Source organism: Pituophis catenifer, unplaced genomic scaffold, assembly GCF_029215685.1.
Source record: "Pituophis catenifer annectens isolate HBS135680 unplaced genomic scaffold, rPitCat1.0.hap2 SCAF_1, whole genome shotgun sequence".
NCBI lineage: Eukaryota > Metazoa > Chordata > Lepidosauria > Squamata > Colubridae > Pituophis > Pituophis catenifer.
The window spans coordinates 7,804,619-7,821,594 of NW_027256881.1; the positions used below are offsets into that span (position 1 = coordinate 7,804,619).

The following is a 16,976-nucleotide window of genomic DNA, read 5'->3' on the forward strand; positions in this document are numbered from 1 at the left end:
AGCATCCTCGCCAGAGCCGAGGAAAAGGGGCGCCCCAACCTCTCCAGTCCTAAATTCAACATGGTGCAACTATGAAGCTGCCTTTTCTCAGGCTCTTGCTTTTATTATTGCTTTGGCTCTGCAGCTCGGTTGCAAAATGTTTCCTGGTACTTCTGCAAAACATACTCGGTCCTTCAGTAATTTGTTTTATCTTTTAGATATATATATATCCCACCTTTTCTCCAGGAAGCCAAGGTGGCTTAGATAGGCAACCCCCCTGATAACAGAATAACAAGTGTTGGAAAGGACCTTGGCTTGGAGGTCTTCTAGTCCAACACCCTGCTGAGGCAGAAAATTAGTCTATACCATTTCAAAATGGTTGTCCAATCTCTTCTTAAAAACGTCCAATGTTGCAGTACCCAGGACTTCTGGAGGCAAGTTGTTCTATAAGGAAATTTCTCTTTAGTTCTAAGTTGCTCCTTTCCTTGATTAGAATAGAATAGAAACAGAAAGAAATAGAATAGAATAGAATAGAATAGAATAGAATAGAATAGAATAGAATAGAATAGAATGGAATGGAATGGAATGGAATGGAATGGAATGGAATGGAATGGAATGGAATGGAATGGAATGGAAGGGAATGGAAGGGAAGGGAAGGGAAGGGAAGGGAAGGGAAGGGAAGGGAAGGCTCAAGCAGGAGAATCTATACTATTTCAGATAAGTGACTGTCTAGTCCAATGATGGCTAATCTTTTTGCCATTGTGTGCCAAAAGTGGGGGGGAGCACAGGGGGTTGCGTGTACGTGTGCCCACACCCATAATTCAATGTGCCCCATCCCCCCGCGCTCCCTCCGCTTTTGGCAGGGTGGGCCTGGTAGGCCTGTTTTTTCGCCCTCCCCCGGCTCCACAGGCTTTCTTGGAGCCTGGGGAGGGCGAAAATGGCCTTCCCCACACCCCTGGAGGTCTTCCAGAGGCTGGAAATGGCCCATTTCCCAACTTCCGGTGGGACTGGAAGTCCCGTTTTTCACCCTTCCCAGGTTCCAGAGGCTTTCTAGCAGCCTGAGGAGGGCAAAAATGGCCTTCTCCACCCCCTGGAGGCCCTCCGGAGGCTGGAAACTGCCCATTTCTCGACTTCCAGTGGGCCCAGAAGGCCTGAAAATGAGCTGGCTGGTGCGCGCACGCGTGCTGGAGCTGAGCTAAGGCAACGCTCGCGTGCCCACAGATATGGCTCTGCGTGCCGCCTGTCACCATCACAGGTCTAGTCTCTTCTTAAAAACCTCCAGTGATCGAGTGCCCACCATTTCTGAAGGCAAGCTGTTCCACTAGTTAACTAGTTAATTATCCCATCCATTGTTAAGTTTCCATCTATTGTTTCTTGTTCTGCCTTCAGGTGCTTTGGAGAATAGGTTGATTCCCTCTTCTTTGTGGCAACCAATTTGGGTGACCTATGCCCACCTAGAGGTATCTGGACTGTAAGAGATAAGGAGCTGAAGGTCACCCAGGAAGCATCCACTTCTGAGTATCAATTTTTTTTTCCATTCTATTTTTCTTTTCCTTTTCTTTCTTTTCCCTTTTTTCTTTCCTTTTCCTTTTTTTCCTTTCCTTTCTTTATCCCACCTTCATTATTTTTTATAAATAACTCAAGGTGGCAAACATACCTAATACTCCTTCCTCTTCCTATTTTCCCCACAACAACAATCCTGTGAGGTGAGTTGGGCTGGGAGAGAGAGTGATTAGCCCAAACTCATCCAACTGGCTTTAATGCTTAAGGCAGGATTAGAACTCATGGTGTCCCAGTGATTGGCCCAAAGTTGCCCAGTCAGCTTTCATGCCTAAGGCAGGATTAGAACTCACAGTGCTCTGATGATTGGCCCAAAGTCACCCAGTCAGCTTTCACACCTAAGGGGGCATTAGAACTCTCACAGTGTCCTAATGATTGGCCCAAAAAGTCACCCAGTAGGCTTTCATGCCTAAGGCGGGTTTAGAACTCTCAATCTCCCAATGATTGGCCCAAAGTCACCACCAGCTTTCATGCCTAAGGAGGGATTAGAACTCACAGTATCCTGATGATTGGCCCAAGAGCCACTTAGTCCGCTTTCACACCTCAGGCGGGATTAGAACTCACGGTGTCCTGATGATTGCCCCAAAGTCACCCAGTCGGCTTTCACGCCTAAGGCGGGACTAGAACCCATCATCTCCTGATGATTGGCCCAAAAATCACTCAGCCAGCTTTCATGTCTAAGGCGGGACTAGAACTCAGTCTCTTGGATCCATTTCACTTCTCAGCATCAAGACACCATTTATCCAAAAAAGAAAAAGAAAAAATAAGAAAAATGTGAATTTATTTCTGACATTTTTTAAAAAAAGAAAATTAAAATTAAAAAGAAAACAAAATCAGAAGTGAATGGGAAGGATGAATGTATGGCACAGAGTATCCAGCAATGAAATCAGCAGCACTTGAGGCAAATCAAAACTTGATTTTAATATAGCTTTCAGGGAAAGAGCAGCCCTCGGTCCAAAATTAATCCATTTTCCTGCATGCTGCCAACATGCTACCGACATAAACCAGGGTTGATAACAGACCATAGATCTAAATCCTGTGGAAACATTGAATATGTCTTGTGGAAACGCAACCTCATGATGACCAGGCCCTGTATAGGCCCTGTAGAGGCCATGTTATTTCAGCTCAGAAAATTCAGTTACTAAAGATCAGTTGCTCTAGATAGCTTATCCCTTATTTATTAAAAGTTGATCTTCAATAGCAACGAAGTCCTTATTGAGTTTTTCCTCTTCCAATGAACCGGCTACTGTCACAAACTGGTTTCTTCAATCTAATTGCTTTAAGAAACAATCTTCATTTCTCCACCAACTGTTTCTCCTTTACTTTGGTTTCTTATACTAAAAAGGGAAAGGGTGGAAGGAAGAGAGGGAAGAAAAGTCCAAAGATGGATAAAGAAAATTAGTACTGTGCATTAATAATACTAATACTAATACTAATCAAATTAAATCAAATTAATAGTTAATCTTTACAATCAATGTCTACAGAGATTCTCAATCAACTACTAGGCCGTGATTGTCCCAACCTTTTGGAGTTTATACTCAATAAGGTTCCCTTCGCACATATGTGTTAATCGTTCCCGACTCTAGGGGGCGGTGGTCATCTCCGTTTCAAAGCCGAAGAGCCAGCACTGTCCGAAGACGTCTCCGTGGCCATGTGATCGGCATGACTAAACAGCAAAGGCGCACTGTTACCTTCCCACCAAAGATGGTCCCTATTTTTCTACTTGCATTTTTTATGTGCTTTCGAACTGCTAGGTTGGCAGAAGCTGCGACAAGTAACAGGAACTCACCCCGTTACGCGGCACTAGGGATTCGAACCGCTGAACTGCCAACTTTTCAATTGACAAGCTCAGCGTCTTAGCCACTGAGCCACTGCGTCCCTATATTATAATCAATAAAATATTAATAAATAGACCAACACCAACAGTTTCCCCCCCCTCACACACACACACACATCTAACTAGCTTATCTATCTTACCTAGCTAACTTGCTACCTTATCTATCCTCTATCTGTGTAATATTTTATTAAGTTTATATAAAAATCATTCAGGTACAAAGCCGTTTCCTATGAGACCTGAAAAACTTGCATATGGTCTTTAGACCAAGTACTGTAGTTAGTCATGAAACCTGGATGGTTTGGTTACATTACACAACAAGCTAGGCACAAAAAGATCCCGAAAACCAAGTTAATGCCAAACTGGCATTTTATACTACCCTATTTCCCCCAAAACAAGACATCCCCTGATAATAAGCCCAATTGGGCTTTTGAGTGCATGGCAATAAGGCCAAGTGCTTATTTCAGGGTTCAAAAAAATATAACACAGGGTCTTATTTTCGGGGAAACACAGTAGCATGTTTGCTAAAACAAAGTCAACCAGGCCAATCCCACAACTTCGTTATAAAACTTGTTATATTCATAGACTGCTGAATGGTACAATGCAGGGGTGAGATGTTCCCGGTTCGGACCGGATTGCCCGATCTGGTAGCGATGGTGGCAGGTGGTTCGGAGAACCGGTAGCAAAAATCCCTGCGCCCCCCCCATGCCCAGCTGAGCTGCGCGATCATCAGAAGCTGTTTTTTTTACTTTTAAAAGCATTTTTTGTACAACCTCTTCGGCCGAAAAAATGCTTTTAAAAGTAAATAAAAAAGCTCTGATGATTGCGCGGCTCAGCTGATATCGTCAGAGGCTTTTAAAAGTATTTTTTCTACAACCTCTTTGGCCGAAGAGGTTGTAGGAAAAAAAAAAAAGCCTTTAAAACCCTCTAACGATCCCAGCTGAGTTGCTTGATCGTCAGAGGCTTCTAAAAGGATTTTTTTTCTGCAACCTCTTAAGGTTGTAGAAAAAAATGCTTTTAAAAGTAAAAAAAAAGAGTTGGCCACGCCCACCCAGTCACATTACCACCACCACCACCAAGCCACGCCCACAGAACCGGTAGTAACAAATTTTAGATTTCACCACTGGTGCAGTGCAACAATTCGGATTTGAAAGGAAAAAGATGGGGTGGAGTATACAGGTCTGCTGAGCCTTGGTGGCGCAGCAGACTAAAGTGCTGTTAAGTAACACCAGCTGCTTGCAATTATTGCAAGTTCGAATCTCACCAGGCTCAAGGTTGACTCAGCCTTCCATCCTTTCGAGGTAGGTAAAATGAGGACCCGGATTGTGGGGGCAATAAGCTGACTTTGTATAAAAAAGAACACCGCTTTGGGGGTGGGGGGCGAAAGCCCTACTAAGCAGGTATATACAAAAGTATGAAGGCTATTGCTTAACGCATTGTAAGCCGCCCTGAGTCTCCGGAGAAGGGCGGCATATAAATCGAACCAATAAATAAATAATCCTCATTTATGCAGAACCAAGGCCAAAATTTCATCTGGCAAAGATAATAGAATACAGACCACTTACTTTGTCCATCACCCAGTCAGCATCTTGGATCGCCCTTTTAATAATCTGCTTAATCCTCTCAGGACTATCTTCATCGGCATGAACTTTGAAACTCTGTAAATAGACAATTCTATAAATCAATTATCCTTGCCACGTGTCAGTAAAGTAGCCAGCAATGGCTCATACAGTTGGTGATGGGAGCGGTTAAGGATATATACTCAGACAATTCAGACAGGAGGGCAAGCTTATTGGTGACGTGGACAGCATATATAGAATAACAGAGTCGGAAGGGACCTTGGAGGTCTTCTAGTCCAACCCCCTGCTTAGGCAGGAAACCCTCCACCACTTCAGACAAATGGTTATCCAACATCTACTTCAAAACTTCCAGTGTTGGAACATTCACAACTTCTGGAGGCAAGCTGTTCCATGGATTAATTGTTCTAACTGTCAGGAAATTTCTTTTTTTAAAATATATTTTCAATGACCCTCTAATCCCTTGCATCAGGGTGGACTGAATGGAGCTGAGCGTTTACAGGCTGGATTTCTTTTTTGCTTCTTAACTGCCACTGGATGCCCTTCCTGGCAGCTACATGGAGTTCACAGCAAATATTTTCTCTTTGCGCCCAGAGAGAGAAATATCTGCCGCTACTTAGGATCGAACTCACAGCCTCTTGATTGTGAAGCGAGAGCGCCACCTCTTGGCCACCACACTGCTTGGTGAGATGGACAGCATATAAATGTAATTAATTAATTAAAAACCTTTCATTAAAGGGGCCAGAGTCCTAGTGACCACTACTTTGCCACAGATGATGGAATAACCAGAACAATTTATAGACCACACCTCATTTTATTTTCAACTACCTTGTAAGGGAGATGAAAAAAGTTTTTAGTCCTTAAGATGGTAGGGCCCTTGGAGAATAGACAGCAGGTTGTAAAGCAGCAAGAGGAGGAAGCCCCCATGGACGCTCCCATACTCTAACTTGAGCTCATCCCTCTTTTTCTCCTTTCCTCTTGTCCATAAGGTGGGAGGTAGACATCTTATTCAAGATAGAGCCAAGGGTGGGTTGCTGGGGGTTCGCAGGGTTCAGGAGAACCTCTAGCTAAAATTCTGTGCAGTTTGGAGAACCCCCAAATCCCACTCCTAGCTGGCTCCACCCACCCCTCCCCTCCCCTCCCCTCCCAGGAACCCCCACACAGCCCATTTTGGATGCAGGTAAGTGCAGGGCGCGCACAGAGGCTCGGGGAGGGTGAAAACAGGCCCATTTCTGGCCGTCAGAGGGCCTCCGGAGTCTGGGGAGGCCATTTTCACCTACCGGAAGTTTGGGAAGGGTGGAAATGGGCCCATTTCTGGCCTCCAGAGGGCCTCTGGAGCCTGGGGAGGACGTTTTTGCCCTCCTGGAGGCTCAAAAAAAGCCTCTGAAGCCCGGGGAGGTCAAAAATGTACACACACACACCCGCCATGGTGCAGGAGGCCGACTAGGCCATGCCCATCATGGCCACACCCACCCAGCAACTGGGCATAGAACCCCTTGCTAAAATTTTTGAAGCCCATCCCTAGATAGCGCTGACCTTGGAGACTGCTTGGAAGCTGTGTTTGGTCCAGAAAGCATCAGCATGGGCACTTATGGACAGGGTACCGTGCACACCTCTGTTTTGCAAGCTGCTGTGGTTACCGATAGGTTTCTCCAAAAATGGGCCTTCTCTATTGTAGTAGCTGTCCTCTGGACCAAGATGAGATTTGTTTATCTCCCACCCTAGCTACGTTTGGCTCTTCCTCAAGGTCAGGGGCAACTGTGGGCTTCAGCCTCAACATGCTGGCTGAGGAATTCAGGCAATTGCATTGCATCCCACAAATCTTAAAAGTTGGCCAAGGTTGGACACCCCTGCTCTAGGCCTTGGGCAAGAGCAGGGATGGCCCCCTTAAGAGATGTTTGGTCTAGTGGTCTGTGTGGTGCTTTTTCTAGACTTTTTTTCTTTTTTAAGCCATCCATATTACATTTCTGATTTTGTAAGCCACACAGAGCCTAGCTGTATCATCAAACTGTGAATAAATTTTGAAAAACCATTAGTTCCACTGCATTGCTCTTCTGAGCATCAGGAACCAGGTCGAGAAGAGCCATCCTGAGGAACAATATTCCTTTCTTTCTTCCTTCCTTCCTTCCTTCCTTTCTATTTCTTTCTTTCTTTCTTTCTTTCTTTCTTTCTTTCTTTCTTTCTTTCTTTCTTTCTTTCTTTCTTTCTTTCTTTCTTTTATATTGTCGCCTATTCGCCCATGGCGACTCAAGGCGGCTTACAGAATATAAAAACCATATTTAAAAAGAGTAAAACTAATTAAAAAAAACCCAAATAAATTAATGTAATAAAATCATCCCCCACCTCCCGCCTCAGCAACAGCCAATCACACGAGCCATTGAATGGACTCCATCCCACTCTGGGTTCCCCAGGCCCGCTGGCAGAACCAGGTCTTCAGCGCCTTCCGGAAGAGAATTAGAGTGGTGGCTGTTCTAATCTCTGGGGAAATGATGTTCCAGAGAGAGGGAGCCACCAGGGAGAAGGCCCTTCCAATAGGTAGCTATTGGATGCTGTTAGAGAAGCGAAGAAGTTGATATGACAAAGCCATGTATAGATCCTTCTGGGTGTGTGATAGATGGGGGGAGGGAGGGAGGGAGGGAGAGAGATGGGGGAGAGAGAGAGAGAGAGAGAGAGATCAGCTGCTGGTGCCTTTCATCCAGCCGTCTGAAAGTCTACACAACCACACTAAGCCAGCAGAGACATGAGTAATCAGGGCCCAAGAGGAAGGAAGAAAGACATTTGACAACAGAAATTATTTCTGATGACCAAAATAGCAACTGGGTTTTTTTCCCCTTCCCTAATCCTAACCTTATGTAACCAATAAGGCGATGGGGTGGTGGTGGAATGAGGCGTGAGATCCAACTGGAGAAGGTTGACCTTCCAAAGATGACTTCTCCATGCAAAATAGCATCAGAACGGAATGACTCTACTTCTTCTCAGTTTTTTGGTGTGGGAACACCCCACTTTCATGATAGAGCAGTTTGATCTCACTTTGGCCTTGCCCAACAACAGGTTGCAAATGAGACAGAGGGCTCCGTTGCTAGGACACAACCTCCACCAATAGTAAAGTGGGCTACCTCAGAACCTGAGTAAGCTCTATGCAGCCATAAAGCACGCTGCATGTTTCCCAGATCCATCGCTCTACGATTGGAAGGTGTAGACCGGTTTTACTCAGGAACTTTAAAACCAGTGGACCTCAACTCCCAGAAGCTGGGTAGTTCTAGGGATTGAAGTCCAAAGGTCTTAAAGTTGCTCAGATTGAGAAACACTGGTCCAGATCAACTTCAGAAAAGGCCACCAAGGAAAACCACAGGGACGCCACTCTCCATACCTGTTGGATTGTGTGCTTGTAATGATCCTGGAGGTTTTTTTCAGGAAGGACCCTGCAGCAACGGAGCAGGTAGCGGTACAACTGTAGAGGGGTCTTCACCAATTCTGCCCCTGGGAGAGGAGCCATCTTCCACCCATCAACTATGGAAAGAAAGAAGACAACATGATGAAGCTCAATCCCCTTCTAGATTGCCCAAGAAACCCCGATGCCTGCAACAGAGAAGGTGTAGATCAGGGGTGTCAAACTCAAGGCCTGGGGGCTGGATCCAGCCCACGGGGTGCTTAGATCTGGCCCTGCAAGGCCGCCCTGGAAAGAGCAAAGAATATAAATATAAACTATAAAATAGGGTTATATAAATATAATCCTATTTTATTGTAAAAGCTGAGAATTATGTTCATTCCCAACTGAGTCCCAACTAGTTGCAAAACAAGTCCTTCGGAAGAAGTCCTTTGGGATAATCACCAACCTTTAGCTTCTTTGACACCCTGCCAAAGGCCTTACTTGGCAAAGCCCCATGAAGTTCAGAAACAAACAAGAGATGCTAACTGGAAACAGAGTTAGCAATGTTGCTTTCCTGCAAAAGGCCCCCAAGTGCCTTTGTTTCTCTTTTAAGCCTTATGGGAGGGGCCAATCGTCTCCTGGCCTTACTCCTGAGTCGTCCCTTTTGCTTTAGCTGCTCTTGCCTTCTGGCAGCTCTGCACATGCGTGCACTAGGAACAGGCTCCTCCTGTTCCTCTGCCTCTCTACTGTCCAACTCTGGAGGCTCCGGAGTCCGCACATCACTCCCAGATGGCCCTGGCCCCATCTCTGCCTCCAACGCAGAGCCCTCATCCGGGCCTTCCCCAGACTCCAGGATTGGCCCATGGTCCTCCCCAGCCTCCTCACTGTCTGACTCCGCTGCCAGCTCCGCAGGCTGCTGGCGGACCACAACAGACAGCGCCTCTGCAAGCGAAAACGGAGCTCAGGAGCCCATTTTCACTGGTAGAAAGCTTGGGCCGCCATAGCGCCCCCAACACAAGTAACGTCGAGGTGGTCATGCCCACCCTGGCCACACACACACAGCCCCTCCCCCACGAGGTTAAACACAATCCTGATGCGGCTCTCAATGAAATCGAGTTCGACATCCCTGGTGTAGATCATGGAATCAGCAGCCAAGGGATATCTTGAGGTTGTGGCTGAAATCAAGAGCTCATATGCCACTATAAGGATTTGAAAGAACCTTCCTTGCCTTGGGCCTCCTGAACTCCATGCACTACAATTCCCAGAGTTCTTAGCCTGCACAGTGATTGGCTATTTCTGACTCAAAATTGCAAAGTTGCAGTATGTTGCATCTTTATGCACCAGATAATGCAGTTTAGTAAGAGAAAAAGACTCAATTTGTGGCCATGCATTATTTACATTTTGAAATTCTTTGGGAACACAGCCAGTCTTTTGCAATAGGCACGACCTCCGTGGGCATCCCATAAGCCACAGAGCAGAGGGTGATGGGAGTTGAAATGTTGCTATAATGGGCAGAAGGAATGACCTTGAGGAATAGGACGAAGAGCTCTAGAAAGAATACAGAGAAGAGCAACCAAGATGAAAAGGGGACTGGAGGCTAAAACATATGAAGAATGGTTGCAAGAACTGGGCATGGCTAGTCTAGTGAAGAGAAGGACCAGGGGAGACATGATAGTAGCCTTCCAATATTTGAGGATCTGCCACAGAGAGGAGGGGTCAAGCTCTTTTCCAAAGCACCTGAAGGCCAGACAAGGAACAATGGATGGAAACTGATCAAGAAGAGATTTAACCTGGAAATAAAGAGAAATTTTCTGACAGTGAGAACAATCAACCAATGGAACAGAAGTTGCCTTTGGAAGTTATGGGAGCTTCATCACTGGAAGATTTCAACCAGAGACTGGACTGCCATCTGTCAAAAATGGTGAAGGGTCTGCTTGGGTGGGGGGTTGGACTAGATGACCTACAAGGTCCCTTCCAACTCTTAATCTGTATCTATACCAAGATATCAGCCATCTCCTCCCACGTATGACTGTATGACTGTCACCTTGTTGCTGGTATCCTTAAGATTCATATTGACTGTTTCCTAATATGATTTGATTGCTTATTTGTTCCCTATGACTATCATTAAGTGTTGTACCTTATGATTCTTGATGAATGCATCTTTTCTTTTTACGTACAGAGAGCATATGCACCAAAGACAAATTCCTTGTGTTTCCAATTGCACTTGGCCAATAAATGAATAATTCTAATTCTAATGAAGTAGCCCACATATTAATTGGTACAAACTGCTCCTCATGTGCCACCTCAGTGTTGTGGGTCCTTGTGTTGAAAAGCTTCCAAGTCTGGTTAGTCACGAGGGCTTTGTGGTTGTAAGGAAATGACTCAACATGCTGCATTCTCACAATCCTTCTTGTGAATTTTCTCTTTAAATAGCCTATAAACAAGAAGCATTTCTTTCTGCGGTTCAGATCCGTTTGAGTCAAAGAGCAATTTCCTAAGGCATTCATACCGGTCTCTGACTGCTGGACTCTCTCACCTTCCCCCCTTGTCCTTCTGGTAAGCAGACTACAGGTAGTCCTCGACTTACGACCACAATTGTGCCCAAAATTTCTGTCGTTAAGCGAGATATTTGTTAGGTGGGCTTTGTCCCATTTTATGATCTTTCTTGCCACAGTTGTTAAGTGAATCACTGCAGTTGATGAGTTAGTAGCCTGGTTGTTAAGTGAATCTAGTTTCCCCATTGATTTGGCTTATCAGTAGGTCACAAAACATGACCCAGCCATGGTCATAATAATAATAACTTTATTGTCATTGTACGTGTATACACAGTATACCCATACAACGAAATTCATTTAACACCCAAAGACCAGGTACAACACACATAACAATCCCCAAACACACCCCTACTCACCACAAATTCCCCACCTCTAAACCACCTAAACATCCACACAACAGACCAAGTAATGCTGTCCAACAGCTCACTGATGGTGGCCCTTTAGTTCATTGTTGAGTGCAATTATAGCTCTGGGATAAAAACTATTCAGAAAACGTGTGGTCCAAGTTTTAATTGTTCTGTATCTTCTGCCAGAAGGCAACAGTCCAAAAAGATTGTAAGCAGGATGGGAAGAGTCTCTGAGAATGTTCTGCAACTTTCTCAAACAGCGAGATTCGAAGATGTCATCCAGGACTGGTACCTGGAGTCTGATGATATTCTGGGCAGTTTTAATGATTCTCTGTAGAGCTTTTTTGTCCGCTACAGAGCTGCTCCCATACCATGCAAGAATGCCGTATGTCAGGACACACATAAGTACTATGAACCAGTTGCCAAGCATCTGAATTTTGATCACATGACCGTGGGGATGCTACAAAGGTTGTAACTGTGAAAAATGGTCATAAGTTACTTTTTTTCAGTGATGTATCTTTGAATGGTCACTAAATAGAATAAAAGCCATCCTTTGGAATAACCCATAGCTAGAGATATGAAAAGGACGCGGTGGCTCAGTGGATAAGACACTGAACTTGTTGATCAGGTTGGCAGTTCAGTGGTTCGAATCCCTAGTGCCGTGTAATAGGGTGAGCTCCCGCTACTTGTCCCAGCTTCTGCCAACCTAGCAGTTCGAAAGCACGTAAAAAATGCAAGTAGGAAAATAGGGACCACCTTTGGTGGGAAGGTAACAGCGTTCCGTGCGCCTTCGGCATTTAGTCACATGACCACAGAGACGTCTTCGGACAGTGCTGGCTCTTCGGCTTAGAAACAGAAATGAGCACCACCCCCTAGAGTCAGAAACAACTAACACGCATGTGCGGGAGAACCTTTACCTTTACCTTTAGAGATATGAATGGCACCTTTGCTCCCTGAGCTTCAGGGAGATCTGAAAATGGAGCTATTCAGAAGGTATCTAGGTCTCAGCATCCTGCTGCTGGACACCAATTCATATCAGTTTTAATTCTACTGCTGAACTATTTTTAACAGAATAACAGAATAACAAAAGTTGGAAGGGACCTTGGAGGTCTTCTATTCCAACCCCCTGACCAAGCAGAGGACCCTATGCCTATGCCATTCAGGACAAATGGCTGTCCAATCTCTTCTTAAAAACCTCCAATGTTGCAGCATCCACAACTTCTGGAGGCAAGTTGTTCCACTGATTAATTGTTCTCACTGTCAGGAAATTTCTCCTTAGTTCTAGGTTGTTTCTCTCCTTGATTAGTTTCCACCCATTGCTTCTTGTCCTGCCCTCAGGTGCTTTGGAGAATAGCTTGACTCCCTCTTCTTTGTGGCAGCCTCTGAGATATTGGAAGACTGCTATCATGTCTCCCCTAGTCCTTCTTTTCATTAAACTAGACATACCCAATTCCTGCAACCGTTCTTCATATGTTTTAGCCTCCAGCCCCCTAATCATTTTTGTTGCTCTTCTCTGCACTCTTTCTAAAGTCTCAACGTGTTTTTGATAGTGTGGTGAGCAAAACCGTGTATTTTTAATACACTGATTTATAACGTTATTGCAATATTTTAACAAGGTTCATCCAAGTGTTCTTGGGAAATATGGCAGTAAAAAATGTAATAAGAAATGAATTAGTACGACAAGGCCAAACACAATTTGGAGGGATTATTATCTAAAACCAGCTCTGATTTACTACTCATTTGTTCTACCCATCTAGCAACAGAACTCACCCCATGGCATCTGGGGAGATTGCATCACCCAGCAAGGTTCAACCAAGCCTGGGACTCAAGACAACCTACAAAGTTACCCCGGCATGGCCCCATTGCAGTCTGACAACCAATCAGAATACATTTCTTTCACAGGAACAGGAAATAAGTTCAAAGCGCAAGAGAGGGTCTCTTTCTCTCTCTCTTCCTCCCCCACCCCTCTCCCAGGTGCTCAATTGCCCAGGATCTCAAACCATGTGGTCCTGCCCACCATTAAACCATCTTTCCAAACAGCTTCCATGTTTCCAGTGTCTTTCTTCCCACTTGGTATTGAACCCAGATATACATTTCTTCCAACAGTATTAAAAGTCATGCAGCAAATACATCTAGAGTGCAAAAGTAGACGGATGGATGTAAGAGCCTCGGTGGTGCAGCAGACTAAACTGCTGTTAAGTGCTAGCACTTAGCTGCCAGCTGCCTGCAATTAGTGCAAGTTTGAATCTCACCAGGCTCAAGGTTGACTCAGCCTTCCATCCTTTCGAGGTAGGTAAATTGAGGACCCGTATTGTGGGGGCAATAAGCCAGCTTTGTATAGAATCACACCGCTTAGGGGGGGCCCGAAAGCCCTAATAAGCAGGTATATACAAAAAAGTATGCAGGCTATTGCTATAATGCATTGTAAGCCGCCCTAAGTCTACGGAGAAGGGCGGCATATAAATTGGACTAATAAATAAATAATAAATAAATTTTGTGTGTGGGCGATATCGCCCTTATCACTTTAATAAGCAAACCTATAAAAGCCACCCATTTTTCTAAAGGAACTCTGAACCGACACCCACCTTGGAATATTTTTTTTTTTTGTCCCTGCTCTTCATCTGATTGGCTGCCGGTCCCAATTCCGCAGGATTAACTATCTAATTCATGTATCCTACACACAAAACTTGATTTTTGCCATGCAAATGTCACATTTTCTCACTTTAGAACCCACAGCTCAAGATCTGTGGGCTGCCTCCCTTTTTTTCCTACATGACTCATGGTGCTGAGCTAAAAAGGAAGAGTAGGAAGCAACTTTATGTAAAGACGGGGACAATTACTGTACCTGGGGGAATTATCTAAAGAAGAGTGAACCATTAACAAAAAAAAAAAGATTTTGAGAAGAAAGAGCAAGGACTGAAATGCAGTTCCCAAAATAGCCTGTTTGCTCCTATTAGCTTTACAGGCAGTCAGTAACAGTAACAGGGTTGGAAGGGACCTTGGAGGTCATCTAGTCCAACCCCCTGCTCACGCAGACCTGTACTTGGGATTTGAACCACTGAACTGCCGACCTTTCTGATCGACAAGCCCAGTGTCTTAGCCACTGAGATGTAGGACCACAATTGAGCCAACATTTCTGTTGCCAAGCAAGGTAACTCTTAAGTGAGTTTTGCTCCATTTTTATGACCTTTCTTGCCACAGTTGCTAAGTGCATCACTGCAGTTCTTAAGTTAGTAATACAGTTGTTAAGTGAAGCTGGTTTCCTTACTGGCTTTGCTTGTCATAAGGTTGCAAAAGGGGATCACATCAGTGGTGAAATCCAATTTTTTTTACTACCGGTTCTGTGGGCGTGGCTTGGTGGGCTTGGTGGGTGTGGCTTGGTAGGCATGGCAGGGTAAGGATACTGCAAAATCTCCATTCCATCCTCACTCCAGAGGAAGGATACTGCAAAATCCCCATTCCCTCCCTCACTCCTGGGGGAAGGATACTGCAAAACCCCATTCCCTCACTCCAGGGGAAGGATACTGCAAAATCCCCATTCCCTTTTCACTTCAGGGGAAGGATACTGCAAAACCCCCATTCCCTCCTCACTCCAGGGGAAGGATACTACAAAATCCCCACTCCCTCCTCACTCCAGGGGAAGGATACTGCAAAATCCCCATTCCCTCCTCACTCCAGGGGAAGGATACTGCAAAATCCCCATTCCCTCCTCACTCCCGGGGGAAGGATACTGCAAAATCCCCATTCCCTCCTCACTCCAGGGGAAGGATACTGCAAAATCCCCATTCCCTCCTCACTCCCGGGGGAAGGGTATTGCAAAATCTCCATTCCCACCCCACTCTGGGGCCAGCCAGAGGTGGTATTTGCCGGTTCTCCGAACTACTCAAAATTTCCGCTACCGGTTCTCCAGAACCTGTCAGAACCTGCTGGATTTCACCCCGGATCACATGATGCCAGGACAATACAACCATTATAAATGGTTGCCAAGCATCTGAATTTTGATGGCGTGACCTTGGGGATGCTGCAGTTGTTGTTAAGTGTGAAAAATGGTCATAAGTCACCTTTTTTAGTGCCGTTGTAACTTCAGGCATTAAACGAACGGTTGTAAGTTAAGGACTGTATTGGAGGGAAGGCTAGTTTTGCACCCATGCACTTCCATATACATACTTTCTTGTCTACCCTTGACTTCTCATACTAATGTGGGAAGTTTTATATCCAATTATTCCGAGATGAACATTTTTACTTAAAACGGAGTTCTGGATTTTAAAACAAGTAGCAACATTTCCGCCTCTTGGAAATCTGCTCTGTGCCACATCTATTCTTTAAGGTAGAGAGAAAGTACAAGTAGTCCTCAACTTACGACCACGACTGACCCCAAAATTTCAGTTGCTAAGTGACACTTAAGTGAGTTTTGCCCCATTTTATGACCTTTCTTGCCATGGCTGTTAAGTGAATCCCTTGTTAAGCAAATCTGGCTTCTTCACTGACTATGCTTGTCAGGAGGTCACCGAAGGGGAACATATGACCCCGGGACACTGCAACTGTCATAAATGTGAGCCAACTGCCAAAGTCTGAGTTTTGATCATGTGGTGACCACGTGGATGTTGCAAGGGTCGGGTGAAAAATGGTCCTAACTTTGAATGGTCACTAAATGAACTCTTGTAAGTCGAGGACTATCTGTACTGTCAGTTTGCAGACCCTTCACATATATATGTGAAGGGTCTGCAAACTATATATATATATAAACTATATATATATATAAACCTATATATATATATATATATATATATATATATATATATATATATATATATATATAATCCTATATATAAACTATATATATATATAAACTATATATATATATAAACCTCTTTGCCCCAGTCTTATGACTTTGGCATTTCTTTTTCTCCTAATCTTCACGAGCTCTTGGCGAGATTTCATGTAATGTGAAGGGGCGAAGCCACAAAATCTCAGCAAAACTTGAGCAATAGAAATGTACTAAATCAGAATTCCCCCACAGTTTATATAAAAAGCGCCTCTTTTTGCAGGGCCGGGCTGCCTAGCAGTCTCCTGGGCATTTGGGACGACAATTTAATTTTTTGCTTTCATCCAGCATGCATTTTTCTGCAGCCTTCCCAATTTACGCCCTACGCCCGCTCCCCAAACGACCCCCGCGCATTGCAGCTCCTTCTTGCAACCTTTGTAAATTCTCTTACCCAGCCTCCTCGGGACGCATGCGCAATACTGGCTTTCCAGCCGGTCTATGCAAGTCGTCTTTGGACAAACATAGAGATAAGAATAACATAGAGATAGGAATAAGGTAGAGGAACCATCCACCCCTCTTTCCATCATATACCATGCTGTCTGGGGAATTCTGGGAGTTGAAGTCCACACACATCTTAACGTTGTCAAGATTGAATAAGATTGCTCTAGACTAGAGCAGAGGTCTTCAAACTTGGCAGCTTTAAGACTTGTGGACTTCAACTCCCAGAATTCTCCATCCAGCTGGAGCTGGCTGGAGAATTCTGGGAGTTGAAGTCCACAAGTCTTAAAGCTGCCAAGTTTGAAGACCTCTGCTCTAGAGGTTCATATTATAATTTTATAAAGGGAAAGGGGAAGAAGAGTGACTAGTTTTTTAGCCGTCCCAATCAGTGGTGGGTTTCAAAATTTTTTACTACCAGTTCTGTGGGTATGGTTTGGTAGGCAAGGCGTGGCTTTGTGGGAGTGGCAGGGGAAGGATACTGTAAAATCTCC

The 16,976-nt window shown here is 44.8% G+C and overlaps 1 protein-coding gene across 1 annotated transcript; it reads right to left on the reverse strand.

The window, feature by feature from the left end:
* Window positions 1-2,691: 2,691 nt before the first annotated feature.
* On the reverse strand, window positions 2,692-16,475 carry LYRM9 (LYR motif containing 9). The gene is made up of 4 exons (XM_070945425.1): window positions 16,439-16,475; window positions 8,321-8,460; window positions 4,939-5,031; window positions 2,692-2,876 (listed from the first exon to the last, which is right to left on the reverse strand). Exons 2-4 carry the CDS (start codon window positions 8,444-8,446, stop codon window positions 2,859-2,861), a joined length of 237 nt encoding a protein of 78 aa, XP_070801526.1. The 5' UTR covers window positions 8,447-8,460; window positions 16,439-16,475; the 3' UTR covers window positions 2,692-2,858.
* Between the last annotated feature and the right edge of the window lie 501 nt (window positions 16,476-16,976).